General features: G+C 43.6%; 1 protein-coding gene across 1 annotated transcript; it reads right to left on the bottom strand.

Annotated features, from left to right (window-relative positions):
• Positions 1-215: 215 nt before the first annotated feature.
• Positions 216-23,613, bottom strand: LARP6 (La ribonucleoprotein 6, translational regulator). Its single transcript, XM_060755752.2, has 3 exons — positions 23,019-23,613; positions 8,708-8,903; positions 216-3,249 (listed from the first exon to the last, which is right to left on the bottom strand). Exons 1-3 carry the CDS (start codon positions 23,222-23,224, stop codon positions 2,224-2,226), a joined length of 1,428 nt encoding a protein of 475 aa, XP_060611735.2. The 5' UTR covers positions 23,225-23,613; the 3' UTR covers positions 216-2,223.
• Between the last annotated feature and the right edge of the window lie 1,028 nt (positions 23,614-24,641).

Raw genomic sequence — 24,641 nt, forward strand, 5'->3', positions numbered from 1 at the left:
AAGTTGTAGTTGCTGGGATTTGTAGTTCACCTACAATCACAGACATTCTGAACGCAAACAACGATAGAATTGGGCCAAACCTCCCACACAGAACCTCCATGTGGGCCACAGCAATGCGTGGCAGGGGAGGGCTAGTATGTATGTATATATATCAGAAACTCATATCTGTTTCAAAACTATCCCCTTACCCTGAAAACACAGAGAGACTCGAGATATTCTTTAACGAACTGTTTCAATTCAGACAATTGCACCGATTACATCTATTTGCACGTTGTTGTTTTCAAACAAAGCTCAGCAAAACGAAGTCAATAAATGATTTTCCACATAAAATGTTGGGTTGGTTATGCTTGGCATTAAAAAAATAACATGTAATCCTATTAACGAGGTTTCAAAAAAAAAGCAACAACAAAATGTGTAAAGACAACATTAACTTACAAAGTCACATAAGTACAAAGGCTTTAAAAAAAAGGAAATACAGTGGACCGTCCACATTTGTGGTTTGGACTTGGGTGGATTTGAGTATTCATGGATTTCACCAATATATCAACAGTGGAGTAGTTGGGTTGCTGTGAGTTTTCTGGGCTGTCTGGCCATGTTCCAGAAGCATTCTTTCCTGATGTTTCACCCACATCTATGGCAGGCATCCTCAGAGGTTGTGAGGTCTGTTGGAAATGAGGCAAGTGGGGTTTATATATCTGTGGAATGATGTCCAGGGTGGGAGAAAGAACTCTTGTCTGCTGAATGTTGCCAGCTTGATCAGCACTGAATGGCCTTGCAGCTTCAAAGCCTTGCTTCTTCCTAGAATCATAGAATCAAAGAGTTGGAAGAGACCTCATGGGCCATCCAGTCCAACCCCATTCTGTCAAGAAGCAGGAATATTGCATTCAAATCACCCCTTACAGATGGCCATCCAGCCTCTGTTTAAAAGCTTCCAAAGAAGGAGCCTCCACCACACTCCGGGGCAGAGAGTTCCACTGCTGAACGGCTCTCATAGTCAGGAAGCTCTTCCTCATATTCAGATGGAATCTCCTGCCTGGGGGAATTTTGTATTGGGAGGTGTCAGCTGGTCCTGATTGTTTCCTGTCTGGAATTCCCCTGTTTTTTCTTTTTTCTTTTTAGTGTTGCTCTTTATTTACTGTCCTGATTTTAGAGTTTTTAAAATAATAGTAGCCAGATTTTGTTAATTTTCATAGTGAATAATAAAGAGCAAAAGGGGAATTCCAGACAAGAATCAATCAGGGTCAGCTAACAACTTCCAACAAAGGATTCCCCAGTCAGCAATCAGCTAGGCTTTGAAGCTGCAAGACCATTCAGTGCTAATAAAGAGCATCTGATAAACCAACATGGACACAGCATATTATTTGAGAATATATACTTTCTGGATTCGAACCGCTGACATTTTGGTCAGCAAGTTCAGCAGCTCAGCGGTTCATAGAATCATAGAATCAAAGAGTTGGAAGAGACCTCATGGGCCATCTAGTCTAACCCCATTCTGCCAAGAAGCAGGAATATTGCATTCAAATCACCCCTGACAGATGGCCATCCAGCCTCTGCTTAAAAGCTTCCAAAGAAGGAGCCTCCACCACACTCCAGGGCAGAGAGTTCCACTGCTGAATGGCTCTCACAGTCAGGAAGTTCTTCCTCATGTTCAGATGGAACAGCAAAACTAAACAGGAAATAACACTTTCAAACCAGGAAGCAGTAAACTTTTCAGAGTGTTATTACACTGTTAGTGCACTGTTATTCCACTTTAACTGCTATGGTTGTAGAATCCTGGGATTTACAGTTTAGGGAAAGATCTTTATAATTACTGTACTTGCCAAGAAGCAGGAATATTGCATTCAAATCACCCCTGACAGATGGCCATCCAGCCTCTGTTTAAAAGCTTCCAAAGAAGGAGCCTCCACCACACTCCGGGGCAGAGAGTTCCACTGCTCAACGGCTCTCACAGTCAGGAAGTTCTTCCTCATGTTCAGATGGAACAGCAAAACTAAACAGGAAATAACACTTTCAAACCAGGAAGCAGTAAACTTTTCAGAGTGTTATTACACTGTTAGTGCACTGTTATTCCACTTTAACTGCTATGGTTGTAGAATCCTGGGATTTACAGTTTATAATTACTATTCTTGGGTCTCATTAACTAGAAATCCAGGAGTCCCCCACAATTTAAAGTGGGATAGCAACGCTTTCACAGTGTTGTGTGATAATCTCCTGAACCGAGGCTCATTCCTCCTTGGTGGGCTTAGGATTCCTTTCGCTGTGGAATCCTTTGGTGCCGTCGGGACCCTTCGGCAAACGCAACACCCCGACGGGCAACCCGACAACATTCTGGATTTTGGGGCTCTGCGAGGGGCTCCCAATGGGACTCCTCTCCTGCGTCAGAGTCTGTGCTTGCCTGCGCCGCTGGACCCACGGGCTGCTGGATGGAGTGAGGCTACTGTCCGACGAATAATCGGCACACTTCCTGGCCATCTCGGGACTAGGGCTGACACTTAGCGGTGACATCCTGGACCCTTTCCGAAGGGAGCAAGGACTGTTTCGGGGGCTCGGCCTCGGAGACAGATTGGGGCTGAGGTGGTTGTTCGGATAGACGACCGGACTGAGTTTATTAGAAGCGTTACATCTCCGTCCAGACATTGGAGAGGTCGGGTTGCTCTCCGTCTCGGAGGAGCTGTTGGCCGAAGACTCGTCGCCGACGAATTGGAGTTCCTCCACTCGTTTGTTCATCGAGCGGGTTTTGTGAAGTCCCCGGTCTTTGGGGACTTTCTTCTTCGGAGGCTTCATCCCGATGAGGATGACCTTCATGGCTGCTTCACCGTCGTCCAAAACGCACATCGATTCGTGGGCTTTGATGGCGGCGTCCACCTCTTCGAACTCCACGATGGCACACTCTTGGGTCCCCACTTGGCTGTAGCGGCCGCTGAACCTCTTGATGTCCGGAGGGAGGTCCTTGCCGGGTTTGAGGATCCGGACGGACGCAATGACGCCGAACTTGACAAAGGCTTTGAGGAGGTGCTCCATGACTTTCTCTTGGAGGCGGCCGTTTTCCGGCCCGTCCTCCGGAGATTGGAGATTTGGTGCCAAGTGCATGTCGTAGACCAGCAACATTTTGCTCGGCAAGTTTTCGCTCGGAAAGACCGGGACAGGGGTGTTTCGACGAACCTTTCGATTGTCTTCGTTCAGTTCCAGAATATCGGAATATTTCAGGGCATGAGATGTGGTTCTCCAGTCCCGGGTCAAGTGTTTCACCTGTTGAAAAAGAAAGGTTGCACATTTATCATAGTTTGAAGATCCATGCACCTCTTACGATCCATATGCCAGGCTTTAGCACAGCTGGTAAATCACCAGCAATTGAAAAGATCTACCAACTGAAAGGTTGCCAGTTCTAAGGTCGGCGTGAGCTCCTATATTTTGTAATCCTGATTACATAGACTAATAGGTCTATATGACCCTGGTTGTGTTAAATCTCTGCCCTTTTTTGGTATAGTAATAATTTCTGATATTATTTATTTATTTATTTTATTTACTTTGCTTATATACCACTGTTCTCAGCCCGAAGGCAACTCACAGCGGTTTACACCCAATAAAAACAGCAATAATTCAATGCACATATAACAATTGACCACTTAACACAATAATAATAAACAACAAGCAATTACACTAAACAATTATTACAATAACCAACCCAATCGTCTCATCATCAAAGCGTAGTCCAGGTTCGTCGTCCATTGTTCCATTCCTATGTTCAGTTACCAATATTGCACTAGATTACTCGAACGCCTGCACAAACATCCAGGTCTTCAACTTTTTTCGGAATGCCATGAGAGATGGTGCCAGCCTAATGTCCGTAGGAAGGGCGTTCCACATCCGAGGAGCCACCACCGAGAAGGCCCTATCTCTCGTCCCCGCCAACCGTGCTTGAGAAGCCGGCGGGATCGAGAGCAGGGCCTCCCCGGAAGATCTCAAAGTCCTGGTGGGTTCATAGGCTGAGATGCGGTCAGATAGGTATCTTGGGCCGGAACCGTTTAGGGCTTTATAGGCCAGCGCCAACACCTTGAATTGAGCCCGGTAGCAGATCGGCAGCCAATGGAGCTGGCGCAACAGGGGGGTCGTATGCTCCCTGCGCTCCGCTCCTGTTAGAATCATGGCTGCCGCACATTGGACTAATTGAAGCTTCCGGGCCGTCTTCAAGGGCAACCCCATGTAGAGAGCGTTGCAGTAGTCTAGGCGGGATGTGACCAGAGTGTGGACTACCGTGGCCAAGTCAGACTTCCCATGTTTGTGGGACTTTTAGTGTATATTTCATTAAACAACTCTGTTAAATGTGGTGCCAATTCTTCAATATATGCTTTGTAATATTCCGCTGGGAATCCATCTGGCCCTGGTGACTTAGCTCTCTTTAACCCTTTAATTACCCTTAATATTTCCTCTTGTGTTATTGGTTGATTTAATAAATCTGTCTTCCTCTGCATTTCTCTCTCTGATGTTTAAGTTCCCTTGCACTACCCTCTCCTCCTTATATAAATCTTTATAATATTTTGCCATTATCTCCCTAATTTTACTTGTTCTCTCCCCTTTTCCATCTTTCAATGTCTTTACCGAGGTTTTTTCCTTTTCCTTTTTCAAATAGTAAGCCATCCTCTTCATTGATTTTATATGCCAACTTTAGGAATAGCTTTTAACATATACTTATTCATCATATTCATTTCAGTGGAAGTCATTTCGGAACCATTGGCAACCATCTTTGAGAGTTCTTGGAGAACGGGAGAAGTCCCAGCAGACTGGAGGAGGGCCAATGTGGTCCCAATCTTCAAGAAGGGAAAAAAGGATGACCCAAACAACTACTGCCCGGTCAGCCTCACGTCGATACCAGGCAAGATTCTGGGAAAGATTGTTAAGGAAGTGGTCTGCAAATACTTAGAAACAAATGCAGTCATCGCTAATAGTCAACCTGGATTTATCAAAAACAAGTCATGCCAGACTAATCTGATCTTTTTTTTCGATAGAGCTACAAGCTGGGTAGATGCGGGGAATGCCGTGGATGGAGCGTACCTGGATTTCAGGAAGGCCTTCGACAAGGTCCCCCATGACCTTCTGGCAAGGAAACTAGGCCAATGTGGGCTAGGCAAAACTACGGTGAGGTGGATCTGTAATTGGTTAAGTGGACGAACACAGAGAGTGCTCACTAATGCTTCCTCCTCATCTTGGAAAGAAGCGACAAGTGGAGTGCCGCAGGGTTCCGTCCTGGGCCCGGTCCTGTTCAACATCTTTATTAATGACTTAGATGAAGGGCTAGAAGGCATGATCATCAAGTTTGCAGACGACACCAAATTGGGAGGGATAGCCAATAGTCCAGAGGACAGGAGCAGGATTCAAAATGATCTTGACAGATTAGAGAGATGGGCCAAAACTAACAAAATGAAGTTCAACAGTGACAAATGCAAGATACTCCACTTTGGCAGGAAAAACGAAATGCAAAGATACAGAATGGGGGACAATGCCTGGCTCGAGAGCAGTACGTGTGAAAAAGATCTTGGAGTCCTCGTGGACAACAAGTTAAACATGAGCCAACAATGTGATGTGGCGGCAAAAAAAGCCAATGGGATTTTGGCCTGCATCAATAGGAGCCTAGTGTCTAGATCTAGGGAAGTCATGCTACCCATGCTCTATTCTGCTTTGGTTACACCACATCTGGAATATTGTGTCCAATTCTGGGCACCACAATTCAAGAGAGATATTGACAAGCTGCAATGTGTCCAGAGGAGGGCGACTAAAATGATCAAGGGTCTGGAGAACAAGCCCTATGAGGAGCGGCTTAAGGAACTGGGCATGTTTAGCCTGAAGAAGAGAAGGCTGAGAGGAGATATGATAGCCATGTATAAATACGTGAGAGGAAGCCACAGGGAGGAGGGAGCAAGCTTGTTTTCTGCTTCCTTGGAGACTAGGACGCAATGGAGGAATGGCTTCAAACTACAAGAGAGGAGATTCCATCTGAACATTAGGAAGAACTTCCTGACTGTGAGAGCCGTTCAGCAGTGGAACTCTCTGCCCCGGAGTGTGGTGGAGGCTCCTTCTTTGGAAGCTTTTAAACAGAGGCTGGATGGCCATCTGTCAGGGGTGATTTGAATGCAATATTCCTGCTTCTTGGCAGAATGGGGTTGGACTGGATGGCCCATGAGGTCTTTTCCAACTCTTTGATTCTATGATTCTATTCTATGATTTACTTGTTTTCTCTTCTCCTTTAATTATATCCAGATCGTTCTATCCCTAGTTCTTTTATGTCTGTCCTGCAAGATTTCTGTTTCTTTTAGTCTCCTGTCTTGTTCATTCCTCTATCTCCTTCTGAGATTTGCTTCTAAACTTATAGAGTGACCCCTTATCATAGCCTTGCTTGCATCTCAAATTACATATTTATTTACTTATTTATTTATTTATTTCAAATATATTTATATCCCGCCCTTCTCCCCACAAGGGGGACTCAGCACGGCCTCACATGAGCATCAGAGGATGCCAACAGCATAAATATCATAAAAATTAGCATTAAAAATAGCATAAAAATTACCATTTACAATAAAATTATTTTAAAACATTATACTACATCATTCGTAAAATTTAACAATAAATTAATAGATTAACGTGCCAGTAGAACTAAGCCGAGCTGCGAGAATCCGCAAAATCCAAATTTCCTTTTCCTATTGCCGCTGACCTCTAATTGAATGCCTGGTCCCAGAGCCAGGTCTTTAGTTGTCTTCTAAAGGACAGGAGGGAGCTGGCCAACCTGATATCCTTAGGGAGAGGGTTCCACAGACAGGGGGCCACTGCCGAGAAGGCCCTGTCTCTCGTCCCCACCAACCGCGTTTGCAAGAGTGGTGGGATCGAGAACAGGGCCTCTCCTGATGATCTTAAGCATTGTGATGGTTCATAGCAGGAGATACGTTCGGATAGGTAGTCTGGGCCAGAACCGTTCAGGACTTTAAAGGTTAAAGCCAGCACTTTGAATTGTGCCCGGAAGCTAATGGGCAGCCAGTGGAGCTGGCGCAACAGAGGAGTGGTACGCTCCCTGTACACCATTCTAGTTAACAATCTGGCCGCCGACCGCTGGACTAATTGGAGCTTCCGAGAATTTTTTCAAAGGCAGCCCCACATACAGAGCGTTGCAGTAGTCTATTTGGGATGTGGTGAGATTTCACCACACTAAAACAGTGGATGTGGCTCTTAATGAAACATGCCGCATTATCACGGGGTGTCTGCGCCACTGGAGAAATTACACTGCTTAGCTGGTATTGCACCACCTGACATCTGCCGGGAAGTAGCAGCCAATAGTGAAAGGACCAAGGCAGTGACATCTCCAGCTCAGCCCTTGTTGGGGTATCAGCTAGCACGTCAACAACAAGGGTTTGGTGGGCGTTGACCTTGACTTGGGAGTTGTAGTTCACCTACATCCAGAGAGCACTGTGGACTCAAACAATGATGGATCTGGACCAACTTGGCACGAATATTCCACATGCCCAAATATGAACACAGATGGGGTTTGGGGGAAATAGACCTTGACATTTGAGAGTTGTAGTTGCTGGGCTTTATAGTTCACCTACAATCAAAGAGCATTCTGAACTCCATCAACGATGAAATTGAACCAAACATGGCACACAGAACTCCCATGAACAAAAGAAAACACTAGAAAGGTTTGGTGGGCACTGGCCTTGAATTTGGGAGTTGTAGTTTACCTACATCCAGAGAACATTGTGGACTCAAATAATGATAAATCTGGACCAAACTTGGCACGAATATTCCGTATGCCCAAATACGAATATAGATGAGGTTTGGGGGAAATAGAGCTTGATATTTGGGAGTTGTATTTACTGGGATTTATAGTTCACCTACAGTCAAAGTCATTCTGAACCCCACTGTGGCAAAGGAGAGACTAGTTCCTTATTTAAAAACCTTTTTGCTGCCTTATTCAGTTTCTTCTTTTATATTGGCTGGTACTTTCTGTGTGCTGTTAAACCTTTGTGCTTTATGTCACAGGCAATGAAACACTCTTGTATATAACGAAGTAACAAAGTTTATTTATAACTTCTGGCTCCAATGCTTGTGGTTACATTTGTGTTTTGTTGCAATCTTGAGGCTTACAGTCAGTATCATTTACTTGGTTTACTTTTCTGGATAAACTTTCAATGTTTCACATTCACAAACATGTTACTTGCTTTACACACTCTTGGCTGAATTATATTCTGACTCAGGCAACACTAGCCTTCTTTATGTTCCTTAAAACTCGAGCTCTATTTAACTAACTGCTTCTCTGTATCAGAAGTCTTTAACACATCTTCATAACTGCTTATTTCTAACAGGCACTCAAAAACCAACTCTCCTCTTCACACACAGATTCCTAACTGTCATTTTCAAACTCCCTCACTCTAACTGCCTCTTTCAAAACCTTGGCTCCGCCCCTTTGGAATTTTCAGCTCTCTCTCTCCAACTGTCATTTTGGGCCTAGCAGCCTTTTCAAATCTTGAGCCTACACTAATCTGCATATGACCAATCGGCTTCCCATATGCAAATGAATCCTATCTCTGCTGTTGCTACCCTGTCTGTACCTATTCTTCCCTATCTGTCATATGTAAACATAGAGCTATACACCAAAACTTTAACATAGAGTGGCAATTTCACTACACCCACCAATGATGGAATTGATTTTTAAGTAATTTACCTTTTTGAAAGAAGTCAACAGCTTCACGCTGACGTATCCCATCTTATTTCTCCGGACATGTTTCAGGAGGAAGGCATCCTTCTCAAGGTTTTCGTCGGAGAAGTAATACTCAATCTGGGCCACCAGTTTCAAGATCAGTTCGGGTTCTGGAGGCCTCCATTTGTGTCCAAACCCGTCCCCGTCGTTCTCACCTCCGCTGGCGAAAACAAAGAGAAAGAAGAAATCTATCAATCCATTGCTTTATTACACTACTAGCCACCCCTTGCCAGGCATTGCTGTGGCCCAGTCTGGTGATCTGGAAAATAAAGTAATGAGAAAGTGTTGGTTTCTAATATATGTAATTCCTTTCTGCTTGTGAGTAAACAGTATTTCTTGCTGTTTCTTTGTCAGTGTTGATGTGGAGAGTGTCTGGTTTGCCTACTCTGGAACATGCAACATATCATTGTCCTTCTTTAAAGGTCTCTTTCAAATCTGTGATACTATATCTGTGTGTGAGAGAGAGAATCATATCTATCTATCTATCTTTATGACTGGGTGGCTCTCTGTCAGGAGGGCTCTGATTCCATTTTCTTGCCCTGGTGAAGAGAGTTGGACTGGATGGCCTTAAGTATTTTCTGTTGGTCATGGGGTTCTGTGTGGGAAGTTTGCCCCATTTCTGTCGTTTGTGGGTTTCAGAATGCTCTTTAATTGTAGTGAACTATAAACCCCAGTAACTACAAAGCCCAAACGTCAAGGTCTATTTCCTCCTAAGTCCATCTGTGTTCATATTTAGGCATATGGAATTTTTGTCTCAAGTTTGGTCCAGATCCATCATTGTTTGAGTCCACGGTGCTCTCTGGATGTAGGTGAACTACAACTCCCAAACTCAAGGTCAATGCCCACCAAACTCCAGTGTGTTCTGTTGGTCATGGAAGTTCTGTATGCCATGTTTGGTTCAATTCCATCATTGGTGGAGTTCAGAGTGCTCTTTGATTGTAGGTGAACTATAAATCCCAGTAAATACAAATCCCAAATGTCAAGGTCTATTTCCTCCAAACTCCATCTGTGTTCATATTTGGGTATATGAAATATTTGTGTCAAGTTTGGTCCAGATCCTTCATTGTTTGAGTCCACAGTGCTCTCTGGATGTAGGTGAACTACAACTCCCAAACTCAAGATCAATGCCCACCAAACCCTTGTGTTTTCTGTTGGTCATGGGAGTTCTGTGTGCCACATTTGGTTCAATTCCATCATTGGTGAAGTTCAGAGTGCTCTTTGATTGTAGGTGAACTATAAATCCCAGTAAATACAAATCCCAAATGTCAAGGTCTATTTCCTCCAAACTCCATCTGTGTTCATATTTGGGTATATGGAATATTTGTGTCAAGTTTGGTCCAGATCCTTCATTGTTTGAGTCCACGGTGCTCTCTGGATGGAGGTGAACTACAACTCCCAAACTCAAGGTCAATGCCCACCAAACCCTTGTGTTTTCTGTTGGTCAAGGGAGTTCTGTGTGCCACATTTGGTTCAATTCCATCATTGGTGGAGTTCAGATTGCTCTTTGATTGTAGGTGAACTATAAATCCCAGTAAATACAAATCCCAAATGTCAAGGTCTATTTCCTCCAAACTCCATCTGTGTTCATATTTGGGTATATGAAATATTTGTGTCAAGTTTGGTCCAGATCCTTCATTGTTTGAGTCCACAGTGCTCTCTGGATGTGGGTGAACTATAATTCCCAAACTCAAGGTCAATGTCCACCAAACCTTTCCAGTTTTTTCTGTTGGCCATGGGAGCCCTGTGTGCTAAGTTTGGCCCAATTCCATCATTGGTGGAGTTCAGAATGCTCTTTGATTGTAGGTGTACTATAAATCCCAGCAACTACAACTCCCAAATGACAAAATCGAGTGAAGGACATACATTGGATTGTTAGGTGCATGCTGTCCAAATTTGGTGTTAATTTGTGCAGTGGTTTTTGACTTCTGTTAATCCCACAAACGAACATTACATTTTTATTTATATAGATGTAACAACACTTGAAATTTTTTCTGTTCCTGGTTTGGAAGTGTTATTTCTCGATTAATTATGCAGTACTTACTTTAGTAGTTGTTCTACTCCAAAAACTTTGTTTTTGTGCCTGGAGGTCGAACAATTATTTCCTTCACACTAGGCTAGTGGTTCTCAACCTTCCTAATGCCGCAACCCCTTAATGCAGTTCCATATGTTGTGATGACCCACAACCATAACATTATTTTCGTTGCTACTTCATAACTGTAATATTGCTACTGTTACGAATCGTAATGTAAATATCAGATATGCAGGATGTATTTTCAGTCACTGGACCAAATTTGGCACAAGTACCTAATACGTCCAAATTTGAATACTGGTGGGGTTGGGGGAGGGATTGATTTTGTCATTTGGGAGTTGTAGTTGCTGGGATTTATAGTTCGCTTACAATCAAAGAGAATTCTGAACCCCACCAACGACGGAATTGAACCAAGCTTGACACACAGAACTCCCATGACCAACAGCAAATGCTGGAAGGCCTAATGGGCATTGACCTTAAGTTTGGGAGTTGCAGTTCACCTATATCCAGCAAGCACTGTGGGCACAAACAATGATGGATCTGGACCAAACTTGGCACGAATATTCAGTATGCTCAAATGTGAACACTGGTGGAGTTTGGGGGAAATAGACCTTGACATTTGGGAGTTGTAGTTTCTGTTATTTATAGTTCACCTACAATCAAAGAGCATTGTGAACTCCACCAACAATGGAATTGAACCAAACTTGGCACACAGAACTCCCATGACCAACAGCAAATGCTGGAAGGGCCTAATGGGCATTAACCTTAAGTTTGGGAGTTGCAGTTCCCCTATATCCAGCAAGCACTGTGGGCACAAACAATGATGGATCTGGACCAAACTAGGCACGAATACTCAGTATACTCAAATGTGAACACTGGTGGAGTTTGGGGAAAATAGACCTTGACATTTGGGAGTTGTAGTTGCTGGGATTTATAGTTCACCTACAATCAAGGAGCATTCTGAACTCCACCAACGATGGAATTGAACCAAATGTGGCACACAGAACTCCCATGACGAACAGCAAATGCTGGAAGGGCCTAATGGGCATTGACCTTAAGTTTGGGAGTTGCAGTTCACCTATATCCAGCTAGCACTGTGAGCACAAACAATGATGGATCTGGACCAAACTAGGCACGAATACTCAGTATGCTCAAATGTGAACACTGGTGGAGTTTGGGGAAAATAGAATCTTGACATTTGGGAGTTGTAGTTGCTGGGATTTGTAGTTCACCTGCAATCACAGAGCTTTCTGAACCAACCAACGATAGAATTGGGCCAAACCTCCCACACAGAACCCCCATGACCACTAGAGTGGGCCACAGCAACAGGTGGCAGGGGACAGCTAGTCTATATAAATAAAAATGTAATGGGAGTTGTAGTTGCTGGGATTTATAGTTCACCTACAATCAAAGAGCATTCTGAACTCCATCAACCATGGATTTGAACCAAACTTGGCACACAGAACTTCCATGACCAACAGAAAATATCCATGACCAATAGAAAGGGTTTGGTAGACGCTGACCTTGAGTTTTGGAGTTGTAGTTCACCTACATCCAGAGAGCACTGTGGACTCAAACAATGATAGATCTGGACCAAACTTGGCATGAATACCCAATATGCCTAAATGTGAACACTGGTGGAGTTTGGGGAAAATAGGCTTGACATTTGGGAGTTGTAGTTTTGGAGTTGTAGTTTCCCTACATCCAGAGAGCACTGTCGACTCAAACAATGATAGATCTTATCCAAATTTGGTACAAATACTCAATATGTCCAAATGTGAACACTGGTGGAGTTTGGGGAAAATAGGCTTGACATTTGGGAGTTGTAGTTTTGGAGTTGTAGTTTCCCTACATCCAGAGAGCACTGTGGACTCAAACAATGATAGATCTGGACCAAACTTGGCATGAATACCCAATATGCCTAAATGTGAACACTGGTGGAGTTTGGGGAAAATAGGCTTGACATTTGGGAGTTGTGGTTTTGGAGTTGTAGTTTCCCTACATCCAGAGAGCACTGTGGACTCAAACAATGATAGATCTGGACCAAACTTGGCATGAATACCCAATATGCCTAAATGTGAACACCGATGGAGTTTGGGGAAAATAGGCTTGACATTTGGGAGTTGTAGTTTTGGAGTTGTAGTTTCCCTACATCCAGAGAGCACTGTGGACTCAAACAATGATAGATCTGGACCAAACTTGGCATGAATACCCAATATGCCTAAATGTGAACACTGATGGAGTTTGGGGAAAATAGGCTTGACATTTGGGAGTTGTAGTTTTGGAGTTGTAGTTTCCCTACATCCAGAGAGCACTGTGGACTCAAACAATGATAGATCTGGACCAAACTTGGCATGAATACCCAATATGCCTAAATGTGAACACTGATGGAGTTTGGGGAAAATAGGCTTGACATTTGGGAGTTGTAGTTTTGGAGTTGTAGTTTCCCTACATCCAGAGAGCACTGTGGACTCAAACAATGATAGATCTTATCCAAATTTGGTACAAATACTCAATATGTCCAAATGTGAACACCGGTGGAGTTTGGGGAAAATAGACTTTCAAAATTTCATTATAAATGGCAGTTCCTAATAGGTTCTGTCATAAAAATCACCAATAATGAAATTTTGAAAGTTTTGTTTGAGTTCTGAAATTTTCACCACCAGAACTTTAGCAACATTGCAGAAGCAACAGGGAATGCATGCTTGCGGACCAAAAAGGAAAGCATGTCGATGTGGGAACCCCCAAAACGACGTCACAAAAGTGAGCAGGTGGTACTGACAGTATCCAAACAAACAGCGTTGGAGGATGGAGGCTTCCCCTGATCAGAGAAGGGATGTTTGAGCAGGAGATGGGATGCCAGGGCAGGCTGCAAAACAACCCTATTAGGCTGTGACTCATCGCCAGCTTGTGAGTCACCGGAGAAGGAACTGCAGGCAGGCATCTCAAGGGCAAGGTTTTGTCCTCTGCCGCTCCAAAGCTCCTGACGCATCTGACTCAAGTCTTCCCTGAATTCCCTGAATCCACGCACATCACAAAGCCAGGCGTTTGGGGGCGGACACCGGTGGACGCATGGAGAATCATCTCTGGGTTGCTGTAGGTTTTTTCAGGCTATATGGCCATGGTCTAGAGGCATTCTCTCCTGACGTTTCGCCTGCATCTATGGCAAGCATCCTCAGAGGTAGTGAGGTCTGTTGGAACTAGGAAAAAGGGTTTATATATCTGTGGAATGAACCTTTGTCTGCTGGAACTAGGTGTGAATGTTTCAACTGACCGCTTTGATTAGCATTTGATGGCCTGGCAGTGCCTGGGGCAATCCTTTGCTGAGAGGTGATTAGATGTTTCGTGTCCTAGTCTCCAGGGAAGCAGAACACAAGCTTGTTCCCTCCTCCCTGTGGCTTCCTCTCATCTATTTCTACATGGCTATCATAATCTCCTCTCAGCCTTCTCTTCTTCAGGCTAAACATGCCCAGCTTCTTAAGCCGCTCCTCATAGGGCTTGTTCTCTAGACCCTTGATCATTTTAGTCGCCCTCCTCTGTTTATATATTCTTTATTAAGTTTTCCAATTATATTATTATTATTATTATTATTATTATTATTAACTTTATTTGTACCCCGCTAGCATCTCCCGAAGGACTCGATGCGGCTTATATACACATATTGACATACATACAAGTATACCCATACATATATATCTCACCCTTCGCTGGACACATTCCAGCTTGTCAATACCTCTCTTGAATTGTGGTGCCCAGAATTGGACACAATATTCCAGGTGTGGTCTAACCAAGGCGGAATAGAGCATGGGGAGCATGACTTCCCTAGATCTAGACACTATGCTCCTCTTGATGCAGGCCAAAATCCCATTGGCTTTTTTTGCCACCACATCACATTGTTGGCTCATGTTTAACTTGTTGTCCACATCTAATCACCTTTCAAAAAAAGATTGCCCCAGGCACTGCCAGGCCATCAAATGCTAATCAAGGTGGTCAGTTGAAACATTCACACTTAGCTCCAGCAGACAAGAGTTCTTTCTCCCACCCTGGTCATTCCACAGATATATAAACCCAATTTTCCTCGTTTCCAACAGACCTCTCTACCTCTGAGGATGCTTCCCATAGATGCAGGTGAAACGTCAGGAGAGAATGCCTCTAGAACATGGCCCCCGGTGGCGCAGTGGGTTAAACCCCTGTGCCGGCAGGACTGAAGACCGACAGGTCGCAGTTTCAAATCCGGGGAGAGGCGGATGAGCTCCCTCTATCAGCTCCAGCTCCTCATGCAGGGACATGAGAGAAGCCTCCCACAAGGATGATAAAAACATCAAATCATCCGGGCGTCCCCTGGGCAACATCCTTGCAGATGGCCGATTCTCTCACACCAGAAGCGTCTTGCAGTTTCTGCAAGTTGCTCCTGACACGACAAAAAAAAAATGGCCATATAGCCCGAAAAAAGACCTACAACAACCCAATCAGGGACAGCTAATCACTTCTCAACAAAATATTGCCCCAGGCACTGCCAGGCTATCAAATCAAGGTGGTCAGTTGAAACATTCACACCTAGCTCCAGCAGACAAGAGTCCTTTGTCCCACCCTGGTCATTCCACAGATATATAAACCCTTTTTCCTAGTTCCAACAGATCTCACTACCTCTGAGGATGCTTGCCATAGATGCAGGTGAAATGTCAGGAGAGAATGCCTCTAGAACATGGCCATATAGCCCGAAAAAACCTAAAACAACCCAATCAGGGACAGCTAATCACCTCTCAACAAAAGATTGCCCCAGGCACTGCCAGGCCATCAAAGGCTAATCAAGGTGGTCAGTTGAAACATTCAGACCTAGGTCCAACAGACAAGAGTTCTTTGACCCACCCTGGTCATTCCACAGATATATAAACCCCTTTTCCTAGTTCCAACAGACCTCACTACCTCTGAGGACGCTTGCCATAGATGCAGGTGAAACGTCAGGAGAGAATGCCTCTAGAACATGGCCAGATAGCCCGAAGAAACCTACAACAACCCAGTGATTTGTATTCATATTGAAAAACCTCTCTCTTTTTCAATATGAAAATTAGGATATGGGCAGACATTCAACATGAAAATGTGCTCAAAGTAGGTAAACATAGAGATTTTCCTTTGACATTAAGCCCAAGGGGACTCAGGGCAGATCACAGAACACATACACGGCAAACATTCAGTACCGTTAAACAGACAGGACAGGCAACAGGTAGAGGTATATGTCGGCATTTTTCTCAACTTCGGCGTCCTGGAGGTTGTACTCGATTATGGCCAGAGGGGGTGCTGTCGTTCCATCCTCTATGACAAAGAGCCGTGATCACAGACTTCCTCCTTCCTTTGATTGCTGGCATTTTCTGGTATTTCTTTTATGGTGCCTCCCCGCTTAAGAGGTGCCTAATTTCTCTACGTGCAGCTGTTTTCGAACTGCTTAGGTGGACAGTAAGCTGGGCAGAAGGTCGAGTGCTCACCCCAACCCGGGTTTCGAACTGTCAACTTTTCGATTGGTAAGATCTATTGCTGCTGGTGGTTTACGATGCCATAAAAATCTCCAGCAAGCATGCAAAGAATGAGAAAGTACTTCATCAGTGTCACAAGTGGACGGTGAAGCGACAGCTCCCCCGGTGGCCAGAATACCCTCATGAAAAAGCTGGAATGTTAAATAGCCTCTGAGTGTCTGTTTGCCATGTATATGTACATTGTAATCCGCCCTGAGTCCTCTGCGGGGTGAGAAGGGCGGAATATAAATATTGTAAATAAATAATTAATAATAATATCTGGATATGAGAGTGAACCCAGACCTATACAGCTACAGGTGAAAGAACCCGGAAAGTGATAGGAGCCAATGGGTTGGAAGCTGTTGCTCCCAGAATTCCACAACATTGAGTGTTTACAGTTCAATTGGCTAATTTCTCTACTCGTAGCTCACAGCTGTTTTCAAACTGCTTAGGTGGACAGTAAACTGGGCAGAAGGTTGAGTGCTCACCCCAACCCGGGTTTCGAACTGCCAACATTTCGATTGGTAAGATCTTTTGCTGGTGTTGGTTTACGACGCCATAAAAATCTCCAGCAAGCATGCAAAGAATGGGGAAGTACTTCATCAGTGTCACAAATGGGCGGTGAAGCAACAGCTCCCCCGGTGGCCAGAAGCTGGAATGTTAAATAGCCTCTGTGTGTCTGTCTATATATGTTGTGTGTCTATGGCATTGAATGGTTGCCATGTATATGTACATTGTAATCTGCCCTGAGTCCCCTGCGGGGTGAGAAGGGCGGAATATAAATACTGTAAATAAATAAATAAATAATAATATCTGGGTATGAAAGTGAACCCAGACCTATACAGCTACAGGTGAAAAAATCCAGAAAGTGATAGGAGCCAATGTTTTCGAACTGCTTAGGTGGACAGTAAGCTGGGCAGGAGGTCGAGTACTCACCCCAACCCGGGTTTTGAACTGCCAACTTTTCGATTGGTAAGATCTATTGCTGGTGGTGGTTTACGACGCCATAAAAATCTCCAGCAAGCATGCAAAGAATGAGGAAGTACTTCATCAGTGTCACCAATGGGCGGTGAAGCGACAGCTACCCCGGTGGCCAGAAGCTGGAATGTTAAATAGCCTTTGCGTGTCTGTCTATATATGTTGTGTGTCTATGGCGTTGAATGTTTGCCATGTATGTACATTGCAATCCGCCCTGAGTAATATAAACACTGTAAATAATAATAATAATAATAATAATAATAATAATAATAATAATATCTGGGTATGTGAGTGGACCCAGACCTATACAGATACAGGTGAAAGAATCCGGAAAGTGATAGGAACCAATGGGTTGAAAGCTGTCACTTCCAGAGTTCCACAGCATTGAGTGTTTACAGTTCAAGTGGTCTCAAAGTGCATCAATTCCCCGGTGCAGATGCACCATGAAGCAAAGGGCGGGCTCAGGCGGCCTGGCTGAGGGCCACGACAGGGAATTCCTGCGGCTCGCTCATTACGACGTCGGCGGTAATCCTCTCTCACGCTTTGGGCCTCCCGATTCATTTATTTCTGGTGACGCCGTGGAGAGCACCACTACTACTGCGTCACAGACGTCTCACGGCCCGCCGGGCTAATCGACAGGGACAGGGCAAGACAATAGGCCGGCTTGCCCTCTTTGCAAAGCTGGATCCACTCCCTAGCCACCGTAATCAGCTTTGCCTCTGTTGCGGCGTGTAAACAGCAACCGGCCCATGAGATTAACCTATGGAACAGCCCTGCGTCGCTCTTCCAATGCTTGCGTAGGAAGGCAGGCGCATCAGCCCAACAGATGCTCATTGCAAGGAAGAAAGGGAAGACCTCAAAAATGTGCCCACACTGCCTCCACGGAGGCGTAATATCTCTACGTAGAGGAGCTCCCATGTGCTTGGCAAGCATAAGAGCAAATGCTTATGCTCCCAAACCAAGTTTAGTGTGATTGCAAAGCAATACTAAACCTATCTACGTTTCTCCCAGATCATCTCCCAGTTATCAAGTCACACTTTCCAAAATTGGCTGCTATCGTGAACGAGGCTAAACTAGCAAATCGAGGGATGTTAACTATTGTTTGCTTCGATGAAAAGGCGTTTTGGAGGAAGACCTCACTTAAGCATTGGGAAGAACTTCACAGCAGTTAGAGTTGTTCAACAGTGGAACTCACTGCCTCAAGAGTCCTTCCTTGGAGGCTTTTAAACAGAGGCCGGGTGGTCATCTGTTGGGAGTGCTTTGGTTGTGCTTTTCCTGCATGGTAGAAGCGGGTTGGACTGGATAACCTTTGGGGTATCTTCCAACTTGAGGATTCTATGCTTGTATTCTTATTCTAGCTGTTGTGGGGATTGTGGGAGTTGAAGTCGAAAACACCTGGAGGGAGGGCCAAAATTGGCCCATGCCTGCTCTATAGGAAGTTTTAGATCAAGTATGGGCAAACCCAGGACCTGGGCCTGATGTGGCCCCTTGGGCTCTTTTCTCAGGCCGTCCTCTCTCACTATCCTAGCCTTCCTTCCTTCCTTCTCTTTCCTTTCTCCTTCCTTCCTTCTCTTTCCTTTCTTCTTCCCTCCCTTCCCTTCCATCCTTCCTTCCCTCTTTCCTCCCTTCCTTCCTTCCTTCCTTCCTTCCTTCCTTCCTTCCTTGTCTTTTCTCCTTCCTTCCGTTTTTCCTCCCTTCTTCCCTCTTGCCCTCTTTCTCCTTCCTTCCTTCACTTTTGTCTTTTCTTCCTTCTGTCTTTCTTTCTTCCTTCCTTCCCTCCCTTCCTTCCCTTCCTCCCGTCCTTCTTCCCTCCCTCCCTTCTCTCTTTCCTTCCTTCCCTTCCTTCCTTCCATCCTTCTCTTCCTCCCTCCCTTCTCTCTTTCCTTCCTCTTTCCCTTCCTTTCATCCTTCCTTCCTTCCTTCGTCTTTCCTTCCTTCTCTTTTTCCTTCCTCCCTTCCCTTCCACCCTTTCGTCCTTCTTCCCCCCTCCTTTCCTCCCTCCTTCCCTTCACCTTTTCTTCCTTCCTTCTTTCCTTCCTCCTTCTTTCCTTTCCTCCCTTCCTTACCTTCCTTTTTATCATCCCTCCCTCCCTCCCTTCCTGCCTGCCTTCTTCCTTCCTTTTTGCCTTTCCTTCCTTCCTCCCTCCCTTCTCTTCCTTTTTCTCCTTCCACAATTCCCTGCCACCCTTTCATCCTTCCTTCCTTCCTTCCTTCCTTCCTTCTTTCTTTCTTTCTTTCTTTCTTTCTTTCTTTCTTTCCTTCCTTCCCTCCCTTCTTTCCCTTTTGCCTTTCCGTCCTCCCTTCCCTCCCTCCCTTCCCTCCCTCTTTCTCCTTCCCTTCCCTTCCCCCCTTTCATCCTTCCTTCCTTCTCTCTTTCCTTCCTTCCATCACTAGGCAGCTACTACTCAAGTTAGAAAGTTTGCCCAGGCCTGGTGTGGGTGATATTCTTCCATTCTGCCAGGGATCTTTTTGCACAATGGGAGCAATAGAAAAACAGACCAAACATTGCAAAAAAGGGATACGCTTGGTGTTTTCCACTCTTTCCATACCGTAAAAGCATGGGCATTTACGATAGAGATTGGATCTACCTGTTAACCTATCCTGCAATAATTCTGATGGCAACACTTATTATTATATTTCCTTATTGTCCCCCTTATAGTGTTGTTATTATTCTTCCAGAGTGAAGGATTTGGCCAAGTTGAAGGATCTCCTACATTTCGTAACGTCTATTGTTGATATTGTTCTTCACTCTTTGGAGTGAAGAACATCGCATTGTTTTCAATTTCCAGGGTATCGGCCCATTTTGTCCAGATGCGCTTGCAACTCCCATGTGGTGTGTTCCAACTCTATGAGTCTATGATTCCTTTGGCTCTTGTCCTTCTCCTTTCGCTCCTCCCCAGCATCAGATTTCGGATGCTCAGCTGGAGCTCCAGCCTACTCTTTCCCTCCCAAAGTGCCAGATCAGCAGGCCCTCCCTCTTCCCGGCCCTCCATTCCCAAAAAGCCTTGCCAAAGGGGTCTGGCTTCAGCCATGCGCTTGGCGCAACATCCGCCTCCAGTTGCATCAAGTTTCCTTCTGGATTGCGGAGAGATAGCCCCAAAGCATCCAAAGTAGGGTGCATCTACACCAGGCATGGGCCAACTTGGTCTCTTAATTCTATGGGTCAACTTGGGCTCTCCCTCCAGGTGTTTTGGACTTCAACTCCCACAATTCCTAACAGCCGGTAGGCTGTTAGGAATTGTGGGAGTTGGAGTCCAAAACACCTGGAGGGAGGGCCCAAGTTGACCCATAGAATTGATGAGTTGGAAGAGACCTCATGGGCCATCCAGTCCAACCCTATTCTGCCAAGAAGCAGGAAAATCACATTCGAAGCACCCCCGACAGATGGCCACCCAACCTCTGTTTCAAAGCCTCCAAAGAAGGAGCCTCCACCACACTCCAGAGCAGAGAGTTCCACTGCTGAACAGCTCTCACAGTCATAAAGTTCTTCCTAATGTTCATGTGGAGGCGGTGATGATGATGATGATGATGATAATAATAATAGTACAATATATAATCATAGAGTTGTAAGAGACCACATGGGCCATCTAGTCCAACCCCCTGCCATGCAGGAATAATAATAATAATAATAATAATAATATAACAACAATGAAATATAATAATATAAAATATAGTATAATAATAATAATAATATGGTAACCATAATGAAATATAATAATATAAAATAATAATATAAATATAGCAATAATAATAATAATAATAATAATAATATAGAATCATAGAATAATAAAGCTGTAAGAGACCACATGGGCCACCTAGCCCAACACCCTGCCATGCAGGAATAATAATAATAATAATAATAATAATAATAGTGATCTTGTCTGCTGTGGACTCATCTTGTTGTGCTTCAAATAATAACAATAAATATAATAATATAAATTAATTTAAAATATAGTAATATAATAATGATAACAAATAATAATATAAATATAGTAATATATACTTAAATAATAACAACAATAATACTATAGAATCATAGAATAATAAAGTTGGAAGAGATCACATGGGCCATCTAGCTCAACCCCCTGCCATGCAGGAATAATAATAATAATAATAATAATAATAATAACAACAACGATGATGATGATGATAACAATAATGAAATATAATAATATAAAATATAGTAAAATAATAATAATATAAAATAATAGAATAATAAAGTAGGAAGAAACCACATAGGCCATCTAATCCAACCCCCCTGCCATGCAGGAATAATAATAATAATAATAATAATAATAATAATAATAATAATATGATAAACATAATAATGAAATATAATAATATAAAATAATAATGTAAAATATAGTAAAATAATAACAACATAGAATCATAGAATAATAAAGTTGTAAGAGACCACATGGCACATCTAGTCCCACCCCCTGCCATGCAGGAATAATAATAATGATGATGATGACAATCATGAAATATAATAATATAAAATAATAATATAAAATACAGCAAGATAATAATATAGAATCATAGAATAATAAAGTTGTAAGAGACCACATGGGCTATCTAGTCCAACCCCCTGCCATGCAAGAATAATAATAATAATAATAATAATAATAATAATAGAAATATAATAATATAAAATATAGTAAAATAATAATAATAATAATATAGAATCATAGAATAATAAAGTTGTAAGAGACCACATGTGCTATCTAGTCCAACCTCCTGCCATGCAGGAATAATAATAATATGATAACAATAATGAAATAATATAAACTAATAATATAAAATATAGTAAAATAATAATAATAATAACAATAATAATAATATAGAATCATAGAATAATAAGGTTGGAAGAGACCACATGGGCCATCTAGTCCAACCAACCTGCCATGCAGGAATAATAATAATAATAATAATAATAATATGATAACAAGCATGAAATATAATATAAAATAATAATATAAAATATAGAATAATAATAATAGTAGTAATAATAATATAGAATCACAGAATAATAAAGTTGGAAGAGACCACATGGGCCATCTAGTCCAACCAACCTGCCATGAAGGAATAATAATAATAATAATAATAAAATAAAATAATGAAATATAATAATATAAAATATAGTAAAATAATAATAATAATAATAATAATAATAATATAGAATGTATTGTCTTCATAGAATAATTACGTTGGAAGAGACCACATGGGCCATCTAGTCCAACCCCCTTGCCATTCAGAAAAATATAATAATAATAATAATAATAATAATAATAATAACAAAATATAATAACAACAGTAATAAATAAAATAATAATAATAGTATTATCATCATCATCTAGGCTAACGATCATGCCATCACCATCCAAGCAGGGAGATTTGAAATGGTTGAACAGAAGCTCTCTGAAGCTTTAGGTGCTCTTACTGTCTATTACAGGGAAAACCAGCTGATTCCTAATCCGTCTAAAATAATAATAGTATTGATAATAATAAAAATATATACTAATGATAACAATAAAATATGATAATACAAAATAATATTAAAATATAATAATAATCAGCATCCAGGCATGGGCCAACTTGGGCCCTCCCTCCAGGTGTTTTGGACTCCAACTCCCACAATTCCTAACAGCCTGTCGGCTGTTAGGAATTGTGGGAGTTGGAGTCCAAAACACCTGGAGGGAGGGCCCAAGTTGGCCCATGCCTGGGATAGACTTTCCAAATTTAGACACTCTCTAAATACCTGGACTTGCCCTCCTCTCCTCTTCGGCTGGAATCGTCTTCGCTGCAGCTGCCGCTGCCCAACGGGGTCGGGCACAGGCGGTGCTCTTCATCTTCTTCCTCCTCTTCCTCCTCCTCCTCTTCTTCCTCCTCCTTGGCCACTCGGATCTCCACCAGACTGGTTGTTCCCCAAGGCAGGAGCCCACCTTCAGCCGGCCCTTCTTCCATGCTCCAAGCAGAGAAGGAGGAGAAGATGCCCAGGTTGGTTGCCTCCTCCTCCTCTTCTTCTTCTACCTCCTCCTCCTCTTCTTCTTCTTCTACCTCCTCCTCTTCTTCTTCTTCCTCTTCTTCCTCCTCTTCGGCTGGTTGTCTGGCAAGGAATGAGGAGCCTGATGAGAGAGACAAGGAGGAGCTTCCAGCCTCCGCCCAGACACGACACAGAGGGAGGGATGGAGAGAAGGAGGGATGGAGAGAAGGAGGGATGGAGGGGAGGAGGGATGGAGGGGAGGAGGGATGGAGAGAAGGAGGGATGGAGAGAAGGAGGGATGGAGGGGAGGAGGGATGGAGGGGAGGAGGGATGGAGAGAAGGAGGGATGGAGAGGAGGAGGGATGGAGAGGAGGAGGGATGGAGAGGAGGAGGGATGGAGGGGAGGAGGGATGGAGAGAAGGAGGGATGGAGAGAAGGAGGGATGGAGAGAAGGAGGGATGGAGAGAAGGAGGGATGGAGAGAAGGAGGGATGGAGAGAAGGAGGGATGGAGGGGAGGAGGGATGGAGGGGAGGAGAAAGCCAACCAAGTTGGAGAGGGTTTGGTACCACTCAAGGCGGTATCACTCCATCCTAAGGCATCCCAAGGCTCCAGGGCATCCTCCTTGCACTCTTACATAGGTTAGGTACCACTTCAGTCGCCATGGCAACATCCTAAAAGATGCTAAGACTCCATGAGATATCAGTAGAGCAGCAACGGCTCCCAAAATGACCCATTTAAGGTGGAATTGGGTGTCAAACAGGGATGATGTGTTATTGCCCCAACTTTATTCTCCATCTTCATCGCTATGATACTTCATCTTGTTGATGGGAAGCTTCCCACCAGAGTGGAAATCATCTTATCGGACAGATGGCAAGCTATTCAACCTCAGCCAAAACCAAGGTTACAACATCTGTTATAGGACTCCAATATGCTGATGACAACGTCATCTATGTGCATTCAGAAGAAGATCTACAAGCCACTCTAAACATCTTATTTATTTATTTGTTTGTTTGTTTACAGCTTTTATATTCCGCCCTTCTCACCCCGCAGGGGACTCAGGGTGGATTACAGTGTACACATATATGGCAAACATTCAATGCCAATTTTTGACATACAAACATATACAGACATACACCGAGGCTATTTAACTTTTTTCTGGCCGCCAGGGGAGCTGTCGATTTCATCGTCCATCTGCGACACTGATGAAGCACTTCCGCATTCCTCACATGCTTCCCCGCTGGAATGCTTTGCTGGAGTCTTCTTTACGGCCTCATAAATCAGTTAATTTAGCCTCCCCACACTTTAAGGTGGTACCTAATTTTCCTACTTGACAGATGCAACTGTCTTTCGGCTTGCAAAGGTCGACAACAGGCTACACTCAATTGGTTGGAAACCCA

This window comes from Anolis sagrei, chromosome 9 (genome assembly GCF_037176765.1).
Source record: "Anolis sagrei isolate rAnoSag1 chromosome 9, rAnoSag1.mat, whole genome shotgun sequence".
Classification (NCBI taxonomy): Eukaryota; Metazoa; Chordata; class Lepidosauria; order Squamata; family Dactyloidae; genus Anolis; species Anolis sagrei.

Excerpts from the sequence above, each read along its gene's own strand:
- LARP6 (XM_060755752.2), bottom strand. The coding sequence starts at position 23,224 with ATGGAAGAAGGGCCGGCTGAAGGTGGGCTCCTGCCTTGGGGAACAACC. Across the intron at positions 8,904-23,018 it reads GGAGAGGAGGGCAAGTCCAG|CGGAGGTGAGAACGACGGGG; the intron begins GTATTTAGAGAG and ends TGTTTTCGCCAG. Across the intron at positions 3,250-8,707 it reads TGTTGACTTCTTTCAAAAAG|GTGAAACACTTGACCCGGGA; the intron begins GTAAATTACTTA and ends CTTTTTCAACAG.